General features: G+C 41.8%; 1 protein-coding gene across 1 annotated transcript; it reads left to right on the forward strand.

The window, feature by feature from the left end:
* The first annotated feature begins 408 nt into the window (after positions 1-408).
* Positions 409-5345, forward strand: LOC117746676 (NXPE family member 3-like). Its single transcript, XM_034555965.1, has 6 exons — positions 409-423; positions 879-1322; positions 2371-2663; positions 3525-3595; positions 3757-3960; positions 4041-5345. Exons 1-6 carry the CDS (start codon positions 409-411, stop codon positions 4592-4594), a joined length of 1581 nt encoding a protein of 526 aa, XP_034411856.1. The 3' UTR covers positions 4595-5345.
* The last annotated feature ends 16983 nt before the right edge of the window (positions 5346-22328 follow it).

Here is a 22328-nt window from a genome sequence, read left to right on the forward strand (position 1 = left end):
AGTGTACATGATAGCAAGCATCACGTTAAACAGACAGAGGGGATGCTGTCTTTGGTTGTGGTCCTGGTTGACGGACGATCGAAGGAATTTCCTGGTTTGACTGGATTTAGTTTGGTCCTAAAGACTGAAAGCCGAACGTGTGTCACTAGTAGTATAGAGAGGGAGGATTTCACAACTGAGTTCAAGTTTAAACAAGTAATGATCTTCAGCATAACAAGGTGTTATGGTGGTACCCATTTATTTTATATGTATATATATGTTTGTATCTAGTACCAGAGTAAGAGCTACGCTGAAGCTGAAGGTGAAGACTAATCACTGATCATGAAGGTCCTTTCATGTGGAAGAACTAAGTCTGTCGCCATCGTCCTCTTTCTGGCTGCCTCAATCTTAATGTTAGTGGTACGTAACATGGACGTTTTGGAGGTAAGAACTTGGTTTAAATGTTCTATATTATTCAGCTTTTTGCATATTGTTTTGAAATGTGTGTCAGTGTTGTTCGTCATTGCAAATAAATGGAATTTGAGTTCAATTTCTTCTCTCGGTCCAGCACCTGGACTTGCTGACAGCAGCAGATCCTGTAGTTAAAGGAGAAAGCTGGCAGTATTCTATTCTTTAGATCAACCCTCCATGTGTTAAAACTTCCACAAAACCTTGAAAGCGCACACAAAAGAAATCTTTCAATTTAACATTCACTTTCTTGCCTTGTGTAAAACATAAAACCAGAGTATCTTGAAGCTTTTCGCATTAGTCTATGTTAACAGTTGTTATCAAACCCCCAAAGAATATTCAAATCATGGCCCTTCTACTTTATTTGGTTCCTTTATTTTCAGTGCATACTGTTGTATCTTTGTCACCATCTCTCTCTCGACCCTCTGCAGTTTCAGCCTAAAGTCAACTCCCCCATCTTCACCCAGAGAGTCTCCTCTGACCCTGACGTGAACCGTAGCTTCTGCACCTTCCAGCCGCTGTCCCCTCAGGACGCTCTGGAGGAACGCCTCATACTAGACTCCACTGCTTGGCCTGAAACGCCACTTTTGCCAGGTCCTATTTCCTTGGAGCAGACCAGTGATCCAGCTCACAGCAACTTCACCATTCTACCAGGGAGGAGAGGAGGACAGTGGCGTGTCGGGGATCAGCTGGAGGTCATGATACAAACCTCTGACTTCAAGGGTCGTCCCAAGAAGTCTGGGGGGGACTTCCTACTCGCCCGGCTGCACAACCGCATGCTTGAAGCTGGTGTTGCTGGGCAAGTGGTGGATCATCTGAATGGGAGCTACTCTGCTGTCTTCTCTTTACTCTGGGAAGGAGACGCACAGGTTGAGGTGATGCTAAAAACTATCATGTTTAAGGTTCTGTGTGTGGGATTTAGCGGCATCCAGTGGTGAGGTTGCACATGAATGAATACCCCTCTGCTCAACTTTCCAACCGTTTCTTAGTACACTGGCCTTCAGGTAACGCAAAAACATGAAAGGCTCTGGCTAGATCCAATGTCTGGTTTGTTGGTTCAGGGCTCGAGGGATGACTATCAGCCCGATCGAGAAGGATAGAAGAGGTCGGGAAGAGAGGGTTGGAGGGGTGCGATGGGAGACTGCTGGCATCCAGTGGTTAGAGGGAACGACGGAGGTGGAGACTCTTTGTTCCTGAACTATACAAAACACCATGGGTTGCACAATATGAGGAAATGAGGATGTATGAGATAATGTTGTTGAATATAACAATATGACTTGCAATAAATGAACACGTATTAGGTGGACTCAGTTCTGCCTTGCTGTTGCTTTCAAGATACTAAAATATAATAAATCCCTTTACTAAGTCCCGCCCTAGAATGCAGACTGACCAGTCATTGCATAGCATCTCCCAGCTCCGACTAAGGTCGTACAACTAATTGTCTCTCATGCAATCTTTTCTGATTTTCTCCAGTACACGCTGGTTTTTCGTGGATTTTGAGTTAGAAATGATAACACATTTGGTAATAGAGTTACTGGTTAAAGATGTACATTTCTAAAAGGTTACGTTTCAACATAAAAACCTGTGGAGTCTTTACAGGAAGAGCGTTGTTGCTTCATCTTTCCTTCTCAATGACCAGGTGATCTGGTGGTTATATTTAAACAGTAAGCTGTAGCCTATCTATTTATCTGTTTAATTTGTGCAGTTTGTGCAGTTTGGGACAGTGTAGACTTAATGGTAGATGGAGTAGCAGCAGGGGGCGCAGTCAAGTAAAGCATCAATGTTACACAACAGGCATTAAACACTCCAAAATGTGTCCATTTATTAACAACGGAACTTTTTCATAACAGATCAAAGAAATGTCAAATTTTTGGCCCCAAATTGTAGATTTCTATTGAAAACTCTGGTTCTGTATCTAATCAGGTGATGCTGGTTCACCCATTTGAGGCCATCTCAGTTCTCGACAGGCTGACCAGAGAACAGCCAGACCGGATTTACTTCAAGAGCCTCTTCCGCTCAGGCTCACTCTCTGAAGCCACCATGTGTAATGTCTGCCTACGGCCAACCCAGCCGCTGTGTAACTACACTGACCTCCGTACAGGGGATCCTTGGTTCTGTTACAAGCCAAAGAACCTGAGCTGTGATGCCAGGATCCAGCACATCAGGGGAGGATATATACAAAACCTCAAGGCCAAGGAGGAGACGCTCTTTCAAAGGTGAGGGACAAGAAAGGCATAGAAGGTTTTGACCACAGGCAGTTAACATTGACCCTGAAGAAAATGTAAAGATAATACAAATACTACTTGACTTTCATTTCCAACATTTGTTAGTGTTTTGTGTTATTAATTCATATTTTAGTGTGTTATGTGACAACTTTGAGTTGATGGCCAGTAATTCATTGAAGCTTGGTTTTGAGTTTAAGTGAAGTGTGTTTTACAACACCAAATAGATAATTGGTGTTTAGAGGTGGTGTTAGCCAATCATGGGTTGTATTCATTCAATCACACAATACAACACTGGTCCTGGCAGACACACTTGGAGAGAACTTCACTCTACTGAGTGCACCTTTGTACTTCTAAATGTGTACATTGTATTTTGGATGTGGTCTTTTGAGAAACTTAAAGATACACACATTCATATTTTTTTACAAACTATTGATATGATATGATAACCGTATGAAATGATATGGGCAAAGTGTTAGCCAACCCTGGACTATTTACACATCTATTTGGAGTTGTGTCAATGTCTACCTGCAAGAACGTAAAAAACTAAAACAATGAGCTGAGAGATGATCAGATGATAATTATCTGTGACTTAATCAGTGCAAGCGTCATATTGCAGATTACTCATGGTCATTGACCCATTGCTTGTATGAAAATATTGATACGGCAGCTTTAACTTACAAAATAGATTTTTTTATTCCGGGGTAACATTTTGTGGGACGTTGAATGAAATTTCAAGCTGCTGTTTTTTTTTGTTAAATCGTAATAGTTTTAACCTTATTTAATGATTTAAAACACCTTTACTTGTATTGAGTTGTATGTTTAAGACATTTTATGTGTGTTTTTTTTCTTCAGTCGTGTCAACATGAAAGTCTCCATTCGGGCTTCAGGACCTTCCAATGTCACTGTGTTGCCAGAAAATGGAGGTACAGCATGATTTTACTACCGGCTAATAACAATAAGTCAAAACTGAATGTCCTACAGACTTGTGCTGGGAGGATGGAGCATCCATAAGAGGTTCATACAATCAAATTGGGTTTTTTGAATAAATAAATAAACCCACCCCTATTATTTCACTTCCTGTCAGGTCAGCTGAAGGTGAAGAGCAACACTGTGCCATCTGGACCTTCTGGTTATTACTACCAGGGTTTGTGGCGAGCTCTAAGTGGCACCACAGTTCGCCAATTCAACACGTCTGCCATCACTGAGTGTCTGAAAGGCAAGGTGGTCAACATGTATGGAGACTCCACCATCAGGCAGTGGTTTGAATTCCTCAAGGCAACCGTACCAGGTAGCTGATCCACAGAGATGTCATGCAGTTTGGTTTTGTTCCCACTGCAGCCTAATATGTTCCCCCTGTAATACTTTCAGGTCTTAAGGAGTTTGATCTTCACAGCTCAAAGCAAAGTGGACCTTTAATGGTCTTAGACTATGCAAACAACATCTTGGTGACGTTCCGCTGCCACGGTCCTCCTCTCCGTTTTTCCAACATCCCAACTAGAGAGTTTCGTTATATTGCCAATGAGCTAGACGGCTTAGTTGGAGGCATCAACTCTGTCGTAGTCATTGGCATCTGGTCTCACTTAGGGACTTTCCCCATGGCGATCTACATCAGGAGGTTACAGAGCATCCGCAGGGCGGTGGTGCGGCTGCTGGACAGGGCTCCAGGCACACTGGTCGTCATGCGGACCGCAAACCCCAAAGCTTTGACGCTTTATGAAACAATTACCAACAGCGACTGGTTCTCACTGCAGCGTGACAAGGTGCTCAGAGCCGTGTTCAAAGGAATGAATGTTCATCTGATCGATGCCTGGGAGATGACCCTGGCCCACCATCTGCCACACAGCCTCCACCCACAACCTCCCATTATTAAGAATATGATAAACCATATATTGTCCTACATATGTCCTCAGAAGGCTGGCTAGTTGTGTTCTGTTTGTTGGGTGAGGGGATGTTATGTTACATTATTTCTGTGTTTCTATCAACTGCATTCTAAAAGCAGTCCATGCTCAGACTAACAATCTATCTCTAATTAGGGAGTGTTGAGCGAGTACAAAAGAACGGACCTGGCCCGTCACATGGTTTGTTTCATAGAACCATTTGAGAAGTCGGCATTGGTAGTTGTTTGGAAAAGAGCAGGAGGAGATTGGATGAACCATCTGTCAATCAAAACAGTTGGGAGAAGAGCAAAAAAAACCTTTCTAACAAGAGGAAACCTCCAGTGCCATTCTTTCCTCTTCTCTTAATGAAAACATACTGAAATGACTGATGCTATTGCAGCATCTGTGCTAACCTCTGCTGCCATGGTTGTTCAGAACGAACAGTCACCTCGCACACACATAAGCCCCTCCCATAGCTGCCAGTAGCTCAACACAGAACGCTGATTGGCTCGTGCTCTGGCTTACCTCACACAAACGTTTTACGTAGCCTTAACATTAATCTCTACCCTTGCTTTAATAGCCACATGTTTATGAAAGTCTCACTCCAGATAAATTAACGTGTTAACAGAAACAAAGATTATTATCACGATGTAACAATAAAATGTAACATGATGTCAACTTTTGATATAAAGGTTGTAGGGTATTGATGCCAAACATTGTTTTCAGAAAGGTTGGTCATTGTTCTGTCAGGAATTTAAAGAATTAGACAGATCAAGGGTTCTGCAGACACATATGTTTATTGAATATGTATGACTTCATAAGCAGGTGTTGGAATAAATAAATGCACCTTTACAAACTGTGCTCTGTATGTGAACTTTCATTGATACAATCAAACCTTAATGATGACGTCATCGACCTGTTAACATGGTTTCCTCTCATGGGTTAACGTGAAGAAATTTGAAAACCATCAACAATAATCAATCTGCAAAGTAAGAAACACTCTGAAAGAGTGACATAACCAGTAGGCCCAGTATCTTAAAGAGAGAACTGATTTGCACTTAAAAAGAAAGTCCTATGTAATACCAGCCTGGATGTGCGACTAGAAAAGCCCGTATGAAGTTACATGAGGGTTGGCTCCTCTCACACAGACAGCTTCTCAGTAGAAACTATTTAATCTAACAACAATCTAAAAAGATTGAAAGATTTTCCGTGACATAACACTGACAAAACCTTCAGAAATATTTTGAATGCCATGTGCCGCGTGCCCGTTGATCTTCACAGCCTTATCGTGGCAGAGGGTGTGACAGTGATGCTCTTTGGTTCAGCTGAGGCCTGAGCTCAGGCCCGTAGAGATCACCCCCGCATCATCGACTCTGGCCGATGATGGCGGCCGAATCTGGGCCGAATAATGTAATAAATAAATAAATAATATTACATTACGTAATAACATTAAGATATCCCTCAAAGTTGTCTCGCTCATATAAAGCTACACAATAAAAAAAAGTATTTTAAACTGGCTTTATAAGTTTTAAATAATAGTTGTAAAGGCAATCGTAACAGGCAACCACTAGGGCCTTTATGATTTAGCGAACACGCTAATAATAAAACACAACTCCATACTATCAAGTGTGCCTGATGTAGCCACGGCCATCAAATTATTTCTGACAATACCCGTGACTGACGCAAGCGCTGAAAGGTCATTTTCCAAGCTAAAACTGATCAAAACATATCTCAGAAGCTCCATGTCACAAGAGAGGCTGTCCGGTCTGGCCATCCTTAGCATAGAGAATAAACGTCAGTTTAGATGTAAAGAGCGTGGTTAAAGACTTTGCACACAGATTTGCTAAAAGACGCGCATGTGTATTCAAATGCAAACCTGTAGACAGTAGTCTACCGGTGTATCGACTATATGTAGGCATATTTGTTATGTTGTTGTAACACATGTTCTGTTTGAGCTGTTTGATAGGCCCTAGCATATGTTTTGTTTCTGTTGGAATACATTTGTTCTCTGTTTGAGCTGTTTTTTACCTTCGCAAAATACTTTTGTTAATGTTTTGATCGCTGTGTATTTATTTGTAAATATGTCTGTTTGTTATTCGCATAACTCAAAAAGTATTAAACCGAATCGCATGAAATTTGGTGGGATGATTGGCTGTTATCCGGGGACCGATTGATTTAGATTTTGGGAGCGATCGGGTCAAAGGTCAAGGTCATGAATAGGTAAAAATCGTATTTTTATCATAACGCGGTAAATTTTTATCCAATTGGCATGCAACTAATGCCAAAATGTTCGGAATTCAATGCCCAATCTTGTGATATACGACATGATACAATGACGTCATAACCCTTCTTAGCGGTTGAGGGTCGAAGGTCAGGGGGGGTCACGACCTTGCAAAATGTGCGGGGTTTGTCATAACACAGTCAATTCTTATCCGATTTGCATGAAAACAGCACCAAAATGTTCACTGTTCTGTTCCCCACTCTCTCATGCAACATACAAAGGTCAAAATCATAAATCAAGGCTGATGTTCATACATAATTCTTTTGTGATGTTTACCACAATATCTGGTATCAAGTTACATCAATTTACTGTTCCCCACACTCTCATGCCAAGTACCAAAAAGTGGCTGCGGCGAAGGTATGCGCTCTACCGAGTGCCCGTTCTAGTTCTAAATGAATAAATGTTCCTCAAAAGAAAAGCTTGGGTCCTTTTCGTTTATCTTTGGATAATGACCGCCTGACAATACATAATCTCCCATTAATTCTTCTTCTGCAACAATGCTTCTTTGTTGTAGGAATGTACTGCGGTCGTGCGGCTGACAGACAGAGCGATATAATCTTCACCACGCAAAACTTCCACAATATCAACGGCGTCACTTCCTCACGGCTGAGAGCTCGATTTAGGTTGTTGTGTGTTTGGGTTGTGATGACTCGGCTTTCTGCTTTTTTCAAAAGGTTACCTGGGGACCTTCATGCGTCATATGAATGAGAAGTGTATTGACATTTGTCTCTTTTATTATTATCAGCTGGATTTGTGTTTGTGGCCTCCTAATTTAGCACAAGTTTTATTGACTTACTCATTTATTGGATTCAGTGCTAGGCTTGTAAAGAGTACCCTACAGTCCAGTGGGGTTAGAGCCTGTTTAGAATAACCAGATAACTGCTGCTGTTCATGTATTCATGTGTTTCTACATATGTCGACTGGGAAAGATACGGAGGAGAGACAATGGGTTCCGACTCGTAACACGAAATGTGTGTGTATCTGCATTGTATGCCATCTTTTCTTCTTTTTACGTCTGCCTGTGAAACACATTGCTGCACCCACACAAGTTGATTAACGGACTTAATCCATGACCCAGAGTTCAGATCAGGAAGCAGAAGCAGAGTTGTAGTCTTCCACCCTTCTCTGCACTTCCATCTGAGCAGTTACCCACCCTTAACCTTAACTCTATAGAGACTGTGTCTGTCCACGGCCACTTAAATTAATTAAATCAAAAGTAACCAGAAGAGGAGTCATACAAAATAACCTCATACAGGTTAACATCACTACTGCAACAGTGGAACAAAACAGGATAATTAAATGTGGACTCCTAAATATTAGATCTCTGTCATCTAAAGCTGTATTAGTAAATGATTTAATATCAGACAATCACATTGATTTATTACTTACTGAAAACTGGAGTCATGAAGAATATGTCAGCCTAAATTACTTAATTAACTACAGCCACTAGAGGGCACTGTACTTCAGAGAAAGCCAGCAAGACGCAAAGAGCGAAGCAGGAAGTAAACTCCGCTGTGATATACTGCATCATTTCTCTTTATTAATGGACCAAATGTTTCTGTCACGGGTGTCGCCACAGGAACAGGACTAACACACGTGATCACAACAGGACAACCGACAAAGGGGAATGACACAAACAGGGTTTAAATACACAGGGCTGGTGCAGGTGATTGGACACAGGAGGAACCAATCAGGGACATGGCAGACAATCACAGGGACAGGAAGTGCAGGGAAACAGAGGATACGAGAGACGGGGACTTCAAAATAAAACAGGAAACAAGACACACAACTCCAGATCTAGGACAGTTTCATGTTAAGTTCAGAGCTAACTGTATCGTATTGTTTGTTGTCTTTTATTTCTGTGTTAACCAAAGAATTACCTCTACAGTTATTTATGCACTGACTGTATGCACTTGAGTTATACACAGATTATGTGTACTGAGTGACAGTTTCAAGGCCCTTTGAGTTAGTTAAGGCTTCAAGTCATTTCAGCACTACATAGGTTAGTGACCCAGATTGGGGAAACGTGTTTAAGTGAGATTCTGTGTTCAGTGTAAATGTCAATGTACTGGACAATGTTTGTTGAATCTAATACAAATGGAACATTCCAAGTAATACTTCTCTATTTCCTTAACAGTAGTCGAGAAATAAAGATCCCTGAAGATAGTGTTGTGTCTGGTGTCTTATCAAGTTTCACCTGCCTACATTATTAATATATTATAATATTATTATATATCATTTATTATCTTATTTGGCATTTGCTGCTTTTGTTTGCGAAAACGTCCAAAATGCAAAATGTTTATTTTAATAACTGTTGCAAATAATATAATTAGAATTTGAGGTGTACCTTTCTTTATTTGGTTAATGGTTTTCACTTTTTTGGAAATACATTTATCACATTATTATTATTATTATTATTGCCAAACAATGTGAGCTTCATAGGTTTAATTGAGTCAGTAAAATAAGTATTTTGTGACATGAGGAATATATTCAACCCGATTCTGAAGCGTCATTCTTCCCGAGTCTCAGCCGAGTCGGCGCCCGGGCCGCCGCGTTTCTTGCGGCGTGCCGAGCTTAAGCCGTTGTGTAATACAGGTATAGGCCTACAGTACACCAATGAGATGCAGTATAGTACTTCCATTGTATGCAGCTTTATGACTTCTATAGGAGAGATTCAGCCTTTTCTACTGCGTTGTACAAGTTATTCTACTACATTTATGTGTGATAAACAAATAAAATATGATGCAACATTTAACATGTAAGTCACAAAAATGAGCTCCACCTTGATGTTAATTTGTTTTACTTTAAACAACAGAGTATTTGTACAGCTTTGTATGAATAATACTGAAGTAAAACTTTAAGAACTTTATGAACACTGAAGCATTCTATAAATAAATTGCGTTAAAGCAGCTCCAGAAACGTCCACATTGTCTCACTTCCTGTTCGTATGAAGCCGTTACATGTTGAAGTTATTGTACACTAACTAGCTGCTACAAGTACACATTATTCTTATCGTTCTTAAATGGGTGAATCTTATCTTTAGCAACGAAAAACAAGCTTTTTAAATTGAGCTACTTGTGTCAGATCCGGGAGCAGACATCTTGGAAGTGTTGTTATGGCAACACAAAATCACACGACCCACCACGATGTTCTGTAGATGTCACGTCGGGACTTCACGAGTTAAAATCAAGGATAAAGCTGTATAAGGAACCTTCCAGAATATTTAAAGGACGTGTGACACGTGTGTCCGCGTTAATCCTTATGGGTTAAGTCCTGTCAATGGTTGTCAGAAATACAGACCATAATGTGTGATCCTGAGACATAACCCATTTGTCAGAAATGTGTTATATGTGGTCTATTTAATCTGTTTTATGTCCCCCATGAATTTTCCTTGATGCAGAAATGGGTCTAGGTTATTATGGGTTAAAATCTAATTCAATGTGACATGCTCCTCTGTGTAAAATGCTTTTATTAGATTAACCAAGCAGATATAATTCATAACCAAAGTAATAGCAGTGTCAGTATTGTATCGTCCATCTTTACACCCAGTGCATGAAGTAAAGTCACATTAAAACACAGGTGCTTTAACTTAATGCTATGTCGCCCTCTGGTGGACAGAGAAGGAACGACACTCAACACGTGTACCTCCAGCTGCAATATCCAAATCTAAAACACAAGCTAAAGGAAATGCAATAAATAAAATAGTTGCTATCTTCCACTGACCAAAACACTTCCTACTGATATGTAACAAGATATAATATATGACATGTTTCCCTAACCCTCCCCAGCTCCATCCGCCTCTTCAAATTCGGCAGCCCATCGTATCTCCAGCCACCACCACCAGTGTCTGGACTCCTCGGGGGGATTCATTTATTGCTGCCGCTCAGGGCAAATACAGCACGATCTCAAATCTCCCCGCCGAGTTCAAGTGCCAAATGGTTCAGCGTAACCCATGGTCACATCATCTGGCAGTACATAAACGTTGACTACTATTCACCCACTTGTCTCTCCTGATTGAACACTCGGTGTGACACTCGACAGTCAACTCTCCCTGACTGCCAACATCACCGCAACAACACGCTCCTGTAGGTACATGCTGTACAACATCAGGAGAATACGACCCCTTCTCACACAGAAGGCAACACAGGTTCTGGTCTGGTTCAGGTCCTGGTCCAGGCTCTGGTCATCTCACGGCTAGACTACTGCAACTCCTCCTTCAGGTCTACCTGCTAATGCCATCCGACCACTATAGCTCATCCAGAATGCAGCTGCTCGCCTGGTCTTCAACCTCCCGAAATTGTGGCCGCCTGCATCCGCTTCAAAACATTGGTACTTGCGTACCGTGCTGCGAACAGATCGGGTCCGGTCTACATCCAGGACATGGTCTAACATGGTCTAACCAACAAAGTCACGACTGTTTGCTGTGCTGGCTCCTCATTGGTGGAACGAGCTCCCCATTGACATCAGAAAGTCTCTACATCTTCCATCACAAACTAAAAACACATATTTTACGACTATACCTTGAATAGGGAAGGTAGAGCCGTAGTAGCACTTTAGTAGCACTTACTTTTTTTTTTACTAAGAAATTGTACTTGCTTGATTCTTGTTGTTCTGAGTTTGGACTCATGGTTTAATGCACTTATTGTAAGTCGCTTTGGATAAAAGCGTCAGCTAAATGACATGTAATGTAATGTAATGTAAAGTCGACTCAGATGTTTTCTTTTCCAGCATTTATTTGCTCCTGCAGAAGACAATAAAACACACACATTGTCTTCTCTCTGTACATCCGCTTCTCTCAGCAATATCGAACTATTGTGTCCGGAAGACAGGACTACATTAAATCTAAATTATAACAATTCTTATCAAAACCATGAATCATGACATACAATGGGGAAACAGCGCCCCCAAGTGGACAAAATAAATAACTGCGCGAGTTAGAGTGACTAGGCAGACCCAGCGAAAATTATAACATTAAACAAAGGAAAAACACATACATGCAAAAGACAACGAAACACACACGTTGTCTTCTCTCTGTACATCAGCTTCCTAAACAAGCAAAACTGAATTTATACAGGGAAAATAAACATCAGGGCGGCCGGAAGTGGCAAATACAAATGGCGACAAAAAGAGGCAAAATGAAACAGCCTCAACATTTTAACCATCTGAATGACACACAACAGGTGCACACCGTGATCGTATTATCGACCATTACCGTGTGTAACATAAACGGTTACATTTTTAAAGAATATAGCAATATAATGCAATATCATTTTCCCCCACAACTTACTCTCAGCAATAATGAACTGTTGTTAGGGGAAAAACGGGCTACGGAAGCTTTGGAGGCCAAGAAGGGGTGAAACCCAATTTCAGCAGGAAACAGATTTTAGAAATAATGCTAAATAAAAAAAACTCATTAAAATAAAATTGACACACACTCAACAGGATCGTTGAATAATACCCAAAAATAAAATATAATACATTGAAAATAAGAAGTGACAAAGTATATTTTGAACTCCGTTACATTTCTATATATATTTCTATATATCTTTATATATATATATGTAATGAATATATATATATATAAACATGTACATACATATATATATATATATATATATATATATATATATACATACATATAATCTAATATCTTTTATTAAACCTAAAACCTAACTAAGTATTTCATCATCTTTATTAAACCTAACTAAGTATTTCATCATCTTTATTAAACCTAAATATGTATTTCATCTTCTTTATTCAACCTAAATAAGTATGTTATCTTTATTAAGCTACAGTGTTAGATTGTTAGCTGCTAATGTTATTAAACTTAAGCTATTGATCGGGGGAACTAATCAAAAAGCATAGTATACATCTATTATTATTATATATATATATATATATATATAATAATAATACAAAGATATATAAATGTATTAAATAGTTAGCCTCTTGAGTCATTCGACCAATCGGAGGTCACTTCTTGACTGTCGACCAATCAGAGGCTTTGTTTATGACTTGTTGACCAATCAGAGGTCTTTTTTTGGGCTGACGTCAGTACCTCAAACTCCAAAATGTGGGAGAATATCTTTTAAGCAAGCTGAAGGTTGACAAACCAACAACTGACTTGACGCTTAAACTACTAACTTCTCACCTAAAAACATTCAACAATTACATTCTGTGACTCAACAACTGTTGTATTTAGAAAATGTCAACTGTCAGTTATGTGTCTTCTCCTCTGGTGCGAAATGTATGATTCTGTCACCTCAGATGCATCATGGGTAAAATGGGCGGAGCAAGCCTTTTGTCCGTTGTGGTTCAGTGGATAGGCTGCGGACCTTCAAGCGGAGGATCGGAGGGCCGATCCCAGGCTCCTACTACTCATGTCACGTGGAAACACAGTAACGATAGCGTAGCTTGTTGCTAACGAACACTAGCTCCCGCACTTCAGCTACTAGCTAGCCATGCAGGAGAGAAGAAAAGGAGGAAATATGTTTGAAGAGAAATGAGACGTCCTTTCCTGCATAGCGTTACGTGAAGCCAGGTCTGTTAAACTACTACTTATAGTAATAAAGACACAGTTACTGCATCACTCTATCCATTTAAAAAAAATGATATTATTATATTATATAGTATTATTAGTATATATATTTTATGTTTCCCACTGTCTATTTAATACACTTATTATATATTAGTATATATATTGTATATTTATACATAATATTATAATAATTATAACATATTATTATTTTATTATAATATATATATATTATAATATACAATATATTATCTGTCATCATTCAGATTATTCATGTGAACTAAGAGGAATGAACCCGTTTTATTCCTATGAAAGTAAGTCACCAAGGTGTTGTTTGCTAAATGTTGTATTTCTTGTAGTTTAAACTCATAAGTGATGGTCTCTATCTCTGGTTGGTAATTGACATTCACTGTCTTCACTAGGGTTGCAAAATTCCCGGAATATTCAAAGTTGGAAACTTTCCACGGGAATATACGGGAATTTTGGGGTAATTTAACTGTATTTACCTTGTCAAGCAGACATGCATGCAAACATTTATAATAAAACTTTTAAAAATGACTTTTTTGACAATTTGTCAGTAGAACTTAATTCTTTCATCTAACAACAAAAACATGAACGTTGAATAAAAAAGGTGTATTCCCTATGCTTTTTAAAGTGTTTTTCCCTGAATCCTTTCAGGTCTAAATGCTTTCTTCCTGGACCTCATCAACGTCCTCCTCACTGATGTAAAAAGTTAGTCTACTGTATACTAATAAAATGAACATGGCTTCAGTTTACCAAGTAATCAATATGCTAGGTAATGACAAACAGTGTTGGGAAAGTTCACTTTCTACATGAACAGTTCATAGTTCATAATTCAAAATGTTGAACTAAGTTCACAGCTCCAAAAAATGAACTAGTTCAGTTATTCTTTTCAATATGTTGCAGCTATAATTGAAATCTCTATCTGTCTGGAATACCGCTCTTGGCCTCTACGCAACTCTGCGCTCTCACACTTGCCAGGCATAGGGCTGAAATGTTCAGACGCTGATGACAAAGACGTTCAGAAACAACAGAACGTTTTATGTTGACGTTTATGTTTCTGGCAGACAATGTTCCCAACCAGCTGCATTCAGGGTCCAGCTGAGCTAGGCGTGCATAGTCTTGTTCTAGGGTTGTCACAATACCAAATTATAACTTCGATACGATACCTGCCATAAATATCACGATACCCGATACTTATGATACGATACCAGAATTAGATACGATACCACAAATACGACACGATACTGGTATATTTATCTATAATGGTAATAAATAAAACATCTGTATGGTTCCCTTTTTACCAGCTCGTTCCTGCCCAGCTTTTTCAACACTTAACAAATGGCATTAATATTAGTATTAGCCTACAGCAAGATATTAATGAAAACTACATGGTGCCATCACAGCATTGATTATACACGGCTATGTAGGCCTTTTGTCCGTACCTGACTAGATGACTACATAGTTCCTTCCATAAGTATGAGCAATTGTAGAGTTCATATTTTATCTTAATTCATGGAATAATTATTTTTCCTTAACTAAAATAAAAAAGACTTAGCTGAAGATCCACCAGCATGTAGCCATTTTGCATCAATTGTGTTTCATTTAGTACACGTGTGTGCATTGTGACCTCATGATCATATAGACTGGTCGTTAAACTAGGCTAAGGCTACAGTGTTAGGCTGTATGTGGGTGAGCTTAAGGTGTGCATCATGTTTATAATCACATTTGATTACCTGTCGTTCTTTGAACTCTTTGAACAGTTCGGGGTGTCTGTCTGAAAGGTGCTTTAATGTTTGACGTGTTGCTTCTTGGTCTGAGTGGCTTTGAAATACGTTTTGCAGACGGGTCTTTGTATGTCAGTGGGCCTTCCTTCACTGTCTGTATGTCAGTGGGCTTTCCTTCACTGTCTGTATGTCAGTGGGCCTTCCTTCACTGTCTGTATGTCAGTGGGCTTCACTGTCTGTATGTCAGTGGGCCTTCTTTCACTGTCTGTATGTCAGTGGGCTTTCCTTCACTGTCTGTATGTCAGTGGGCCTTCCTTCACTGTCTGTATGTCAGTGCGCTTTCCTTCACTGTCTGTATGTCAGTGGGCTTTCCTTCACTGTCTGTATGTCAGTGGGCCTTCCTTCACTGTCTGTATGTCAGTGGGCTTTCCTTCACTGTCTGTATGTCAGTGGGCCTTCCTTCACTGTCTGTATGTCAGTGGGCTTCACTGTCTGTATGTCAGTGGGCTTTCCTTCACTGTCTGTATGTCAGTGGGCTTTCCTTCACTGTCTGTATGTCAGTGGGCCTTCCTTCACTGTCTGTATGTCAGTGGGCTTCACTGTCTGTATGTCAGTGGGCTTTCCTTCACTGTCTGTATGTCAGTGGGCCTTCCTTCACTGTCTGTATGTCAGTGCGCTTTCCTTCACTGTCTGTATGTCAGTGGGCTTTCCTTCACTGTCTGTATGTCAGTGGGCCTTCCTTCACTGTCTGTATGTCAGTGGGCTTCACTGTCTGTATGTCAGTGGGCTTTCCTTCACTGTCTGTATGTCAGTGTGCCTTCCTTCACTGTCTGTATGTCAGTGGGCTTTCCTTCACTGTCTGTATGTCAGTGGGCTTTCCTTCACTGTCTGTATGTCAGTGGGCTTCACTGTCTGTATGTCAGTGGGCTTTCCTTCACTGTCTGTATGTCAGTGGGCTTTCCTTCACTGTCTGTATGTCAGTGGGCCTTCCTTCACTGTCTGTATGTCAGTGGGCTTCACTGTCTGTATGTCAGTGGGCTTTCCTTCACTGTCTGTATGTCAGTGGGCTTTCCTTCACTGTCTGTATGTCAGTGGGCTTTCCTTCACTGTCTGTATGTCAGTGGGCTTCACTGTCTGTATGTCAGTGGGCTTTCCTTCACTGTCTGTATGTCAGTGGGCTTCACTGTCTGTATGTCAGTGGGCTTTCCTTCACTGTCTGTATGTCAGTGGGCTTTCCTTCACTGTCTGTATGTCAGTGGGCTTCACTGTCTGTATGTCAGTGCGCTTTCCTTCACTGTCTGTATGTCAGTGGGCTTTCCTTCACTGTCTGTATGTCAGTGGGCTTCACTGTCTGTATGTCAGTGGGCTTTCCTTCACTGTCTGTATGTCAGTGGGCTTTCCTTCACTGTCTGTATGTCAGTGGGCTTCACTGTCTGTATGTCAGTGCGCTTTCCTTCACTGTCTGTATGTCAGTGGGCTTTCCTTCACTGTCTGTATGTCAGTGGGCTTCACTGTCTGTATGTCAGTGGGCTTTCCTTCACTGTCTGTATGTCAGTGGGCTTTCCTTCACTGTCTGTATGTCAGTGGGCCTTCCTTCACTGTCTGTATGTCAGTGGGCTTCACTGTCTGTATGTCAGTGGGCTTTCCTTCACTGTCTGTATGTCAGTGGGCCTTCCTTCACTGTCTGTATGTCAGTGGGCTTTCCTTCACTGTCTGTATGTCAGTGGGCCTTCCTTCACTGTCTGTATGTCAGTGCGCTTTCCTTCACTGTCTGTATGTCAGTGGGCTTTCCTTCACTGTCTGTATGTCAGTGGGCCTTCCTTCACTGTCTGTATGTCAGTGGGCTTTCCTTCACTGTCTGTATGTCAGTGTGCCTTCCTTCACTGTCTGTATGTCAGTGGGCTTTCCTTCACTGTCTGTATGTCAGTGGGCTTTCCTTCACTGTCTGTATGTCAGTGGACTTCACTGTCTGTATGTCAGTGGGCTTTCCTTCACTGTCTGTATGTCAGTGGGCTTTCCTTCACTGTCTGTATGTCAGTGGGCCTTCCTTCACTGTCTGTATGTCAGTGGGCTTCACTGTCTGTATGTCAGTGGGCTTTCCTTCACTGTCTGTATGTCAGTGGGCTTTCCTTCACTGTCTGTATGTCAGTGGGCTTTCCTTCACTGTCTGTATGTCAGTGGGCTTCACTGTCTGTATGTCAGTGGGCTTTCCTTCACTGTCTGTATGTCAGTGGGCTTCACTGTCTGTATGTCAGTGGGCTTTCCTTCACTGTCTGTATGTCAGTGGGCTTTCCTTCACTGTCTGTATGTCAGTGCGCTTTCCTTCACTGTCTGTATGTCAGTGGGCTTTCCTTCACTGTCTGTATGTCAGTGGGCTTCACTGTCTGTATGTCAGTGGGCCTTCCTTCACTGTCTGTATGTCAGTGGGCTTTCCTTCACTGTCTGTATGTCAGTGGGCTTTCCTTCACTGTCTGTATGTCAGTGGGCTTTCCTTCACTGTCTGTATGTCAGTGGGCTTTCCTTCACTGTCTGTATGCCAGTGGGCCTTCCTTCACTGTCTGTATGTCAGTGGGCTTCACTGTCTGTATGTCAGTGGGCCTTCCTTCACTGTCTGTATGTCAGTGGGCTTTCCTTCACTGTCTGTATGTCAGTGGGCTTTCCTTCACTGTCTGTATGTCAGTGGGCTTTCCTTCACTGTCTGTATGTCAGTGGGCTTTCCTTCACTGTCTGTATGTCAGTGGGCTTTCCTTCACTGTCTGTATGTCAGTGGGCTTTCCTTCACTGTCTGTATGTCAGTGGGCTTCACTGTCTGTATGTCAGTGGGCTTTCCTTCACTGTCTGTATGTCAGTGGGCTTTCCTTCACTGTCTGTATGTCAGTGGGCTTTCCTTCACTGTCTGTATGTCAGTGGGCTTTCCGCATCTTTTTTTTAAACAAAAAGTCGCAAAAAGCGCCGGCACGTGACGCCATGTTGTCTCCCCAGCGATCACTGAGTGAGAGCGCGCTGCCTGTTAGTGTGTGAGCGCTGCGCAGCCCCGCCTCCTTGCAGTCAACGCGCTGGGCTAGACCCGCCCCCTTGCAGTCAACGCGCTGGGCAGCATTAAAGGAGCAGGGATGTAGGTCCGCTCTGATCGGGAGCTATTTTAATAAAGTATCGATACTAAAAATATGCAAAACCGTATCGTTTTGAACGTACTGGTACCTTTTTAGAATCGGTACACCTTGTTCTCAACTACATTTAAGTTCCCTGTTATATGCTTAGTCACATTTTTTTTTTCAAAATTCCCGTGGAAAGTTTCCGGAAAGTTTCCACGGGAATTTACCGGAAACTGTCCTACCCTTTGCAACCCTAGTCTTCACTGATTGGCTGTGGAAGGAACACGTGCTCTGTGTTCTTAACATTCTTCAAGTTCCTGAAACGTGTTGACTCCGTGCTTCAGGTTGTGTCTGAGCTATTATGCCCTCTGTGAAACTAGTTTAAAGAAGACACTATTTCATCTCTGAAAGTTTACAAACATCATACTGTGCTGGCTCATTACTGACTATTACATGTACGAGACACTATTGTTTACTAATCTAACTGGAACGCTATTTTGATAATAAGTATTTACATTACATTACATGTCATTTAGCTGACGCTTTTATCCAAAGCGACTTACAATAAGTGCATTAAACTGTGAGTCCAAACTCAGAACAACAAGAATCAAGCAAGTACAATTTCTTCAATAAAGTTAAACTACAAAGTACTATCCGTAAGTGCCATTTAAGTGCTACTAAAGTGCTATCGGTAAGGGACATTTAAGTGCTACTACGGCATTTAAGTGCTACCTATTCAAGGTATAGTCGAAAAAGATGTGTTTTTAGTTTGCGCCGGAAGATGTAGAGACTTTCTGCTGTCCTGATGTCAATGGGAAGCTCGTTCCACCAATGAGGAGCCAGCACAGCAAACAGTCGTGATTTTGTTGAGTGTTTAGCTCGAAGTGAAGGAGCTACAAGCCGATTGGCAGAAGCCGAGCGAAGTGAACGGGCTGGGGTGTACGGTTTGACCATGTCCTGGATGTAGACTGGACCCGATCTGTTCGCAGCACGGTACACAAGTACCAATGTTTTGAAGCGGATGCGGGCGGCCACCGGTAACCAGTGAAGGTCGCGGAGGAGCGGAGTAGTGTGGGTAAATTTCGGTCGGTTGAAGACCAGTCGAGCAGCTGCATTCTGGATGAGCTGTAGAGGTCGAATGGCATTAGCAGGTAGACCTGCCAAGAGGGAGTTGCAATAGTCCAGCCGTGAGATGACCAGAGCCTGGACCAGAACCTGTGCCGCCTTCTGAGTGAGAAGGGGTCGTATTCTCCTGATGTTGTACAGCATGTACCTACAGGAGCGTGTTATTGCGGTAATGTTGGCAGTCAGGGAGAGTTGACTGTCGAGCGTCACACCGAGGTTCCTGGCAGTCAGAGTCAGAGCCAACACTGAGTTGTTGAAGGTGATAGACAGGTCGTGGGTGGGAGAGCCTTTTCCTGGAAGGAGAAGCAGTCTTGTCAGGGTTAATTTTCAGGTGGTGAGCGGACATCCACTGAGAGATGTCAGTCAGACAGGCAGAGATTCGTGCTGCTACCTGTGTTTCAGATTGGGGAAACGAGAGGATCAGTTGGGTGTCGTCAGCATGGCTGTGGTAGGTGAAGCCATGCGAGCGAATGACAGAGCCAAGAGAGTTGGTGTACAGAGAGAAGAGAAGAGGAGCAAGGACTGAACCCTGAGGGACCCCAGTAGTCAGAGGACAAGGCTCAGACACAGATCCTCTCCAGGTTACCCGGTAAGAGCGGTCGGTGAGGTAGGATGAGAAGAGTGAGAGCGTGGTGCCTGAGATACCCAGGTCCTGGAGGGAGGACATGAGGATCTGGTGATTCACTGTGTCAAAGGCAGCGGAAAGGTCTAGAAGGATAAGGACAGAGGAGAGAGAGGCTGCTCTAGCAGTGTGAAGCTGCTCAGAGACAGCAAGGAGGGCAGTCTCTGTTGAGTGGCCTGCCTTGAATCCAGACTGGTGGGGGTCTAGAAGGTTGTTACAGTGAAGAAAGGAGGAGACTTGGTTAAAGATAGCTCGCTCTAGAGTTTTGGAAAGGAAGGGAAGGAGAGAGACAGGTCTGTAGTTGTTGACTTCAGACGGGTCGAGAGTGGGTTTCTTCAGGAGAGGGTTGACTCTTGCCTCCTTCAGAGAGTTAGGGAAACAGCCGGTTGAGAGGGAGGTGTTAATAAGATGGGTGAGAAAGGGAAGAAGGTCCGGAGCAATGGACTGGAGAAGGTGAGAAGGGATGGGGTCAAGGGGGCAGGTGGTTGGGCCTCCTTTCTAATTCAGATACAGATTCTAAATATACTTTAGTAAAATGTAGGTTTTATATTTGTTATGACAAATACATTCAACTCATGTCTGACATTGATCATGTCAAACACTTTAAACAAATAACTGTACAAAATACACCCTACGTGGGCTGTTCAGGACACAAGTATAGTGTGCAACCATTGCAGCATGTTTCTTTCCAGGGGTTCCCCTTCCACATTTTAATCCTGTAAAGAGGGAGATGTTCCCCTCATTGTGGATGTTCTACCTCTCTAAAGCATGTCCACAGTACCCATTGACACTGCTAAAGCCCAGCAGAAAGAACCATCAGTACCACATTGATAGTAGAGGAATACTGAATGGTGGGCTCATCTGTACATAACTAATATTGAGCTTTAAAATCCCTCCAGTTTTGTACACATTTGTATTAATCTGTGCAATTCATGTGTTGTAATATTGAATGGATAATACCCGGTTGCTGTTTGTTTACATTAATATGACTTGTGCAACCCTGTTTCTTGACTTCCTGTGTAATGAAGCGCATTCAACATCCATGTATGTGTGACAGTCTGACATATATGATCAACATGCACAGGTCCATGTACTGGCACTAGTGTGGATATTTTACAGGCACTCGTGTTAGTAAATGTACAACCTGCCCTGATCTGTGTGACACTGTACGTCTAACTGGGAAAGGGGAGCTTGTTTCTCTTAGTTGTTGCATCACACTGTATACCAGATGTGTTGAGGTTGACCCCTGACCTCTGACCTGTTTCCTTGGTTTCCACAGAAGCAGAGATAGTCTTTGTAGGATGCTCCTCGTCTCGTGAGAATCTGCCCGGTAGAACTAGAAACCCCACGATGCCAAATTGTGTCTGTGGCAATATGTGCATTACGCTGCTGGCCATTTCTCCATTTTATGTATATCAACAGTACCAACACGTAACAGTAATACCTAAATGGAAATCAAAAAGGTATTCATTTATAATTTGTACAATATTTATTATATATAAAGTGTTAATTACATCAGAAATATTATGATATTGTTTCTAATATAAAGACATGTTTATAAGGTTTGTTGAACATTTAATTAATTGTGCTACTCAGTAAATAAACGGTATAAATACTGTACATACAGTTTACATGAACATATTGTAGTCTATGGATCAGAGGCTCGAGCTGGTGGACAATCACAACCAGCAGCTGTTTGTGAACGTGTGAGTACAGAAGGGAAGTCTGTGTGTGCTGAACAAGTGGAAACACATCCATTATCATTCACTTTTGACTATCCACACCTGTTGGACTGGTTCTGACGTCACGCAGTTTGATTTTGGACTTGGACTCTGAAGAGATGGGGGCGTGACGGCGTCCTCAGATCAAATGCACACACACAACAGGACTGACAGGAAGACATGAGCAGCTTCTTCTCTCCAGAGGTTCCTCCACACATGAAGGCGAACGTGTCTGTAAACTGACCTGAGGTCAGTTCAGCAGGTGAGAATCCGACCAGAGGAATCTGGACATTTCTGATCATCAGGATCACTTTGACCACTTTGTGTTCTTTCTCTCTTTAACTGGACGGTAGAAATGGATCCTGATGCTGATTGGCCGATCATTTATTTTGCTTGCAGGTGGAATAATAGTCTATCATTAATATTTGAGTTAAAGGACAGTGACATGATGTGCACGTCTTATAATAAAATAAGAGCTAAAACCTTGAACCAACTTGAGTTTGACAACTTAATGAAATATGCGTCCGAACCGGTTTGACAGCGTTCCAGTGTTTGTGTCATGTGACGTGAGTGTCGTAGTCATGACAGCAGGTGTTTGTGTCTGTGTGAAGGTGTGGACTCTGCTATGAATCAGTGGGAGGACAAAGAGGAG

This window comes from Cyclopterus lumpus, chromosome 2 (genome assembly GCF_009769545.1).
Source record: "Cyclopterus lumpus isolate fCycLum1 chromosome 2, fCycLum1.pri, whole genome shotgun sequence".
Lineage (NCBI taxonomy): Eukaryota > Metazoa > Chordata > Actinopteri > Perciformes > Cyclopteridae > Cyclopterus > Cyclopterus lumpus.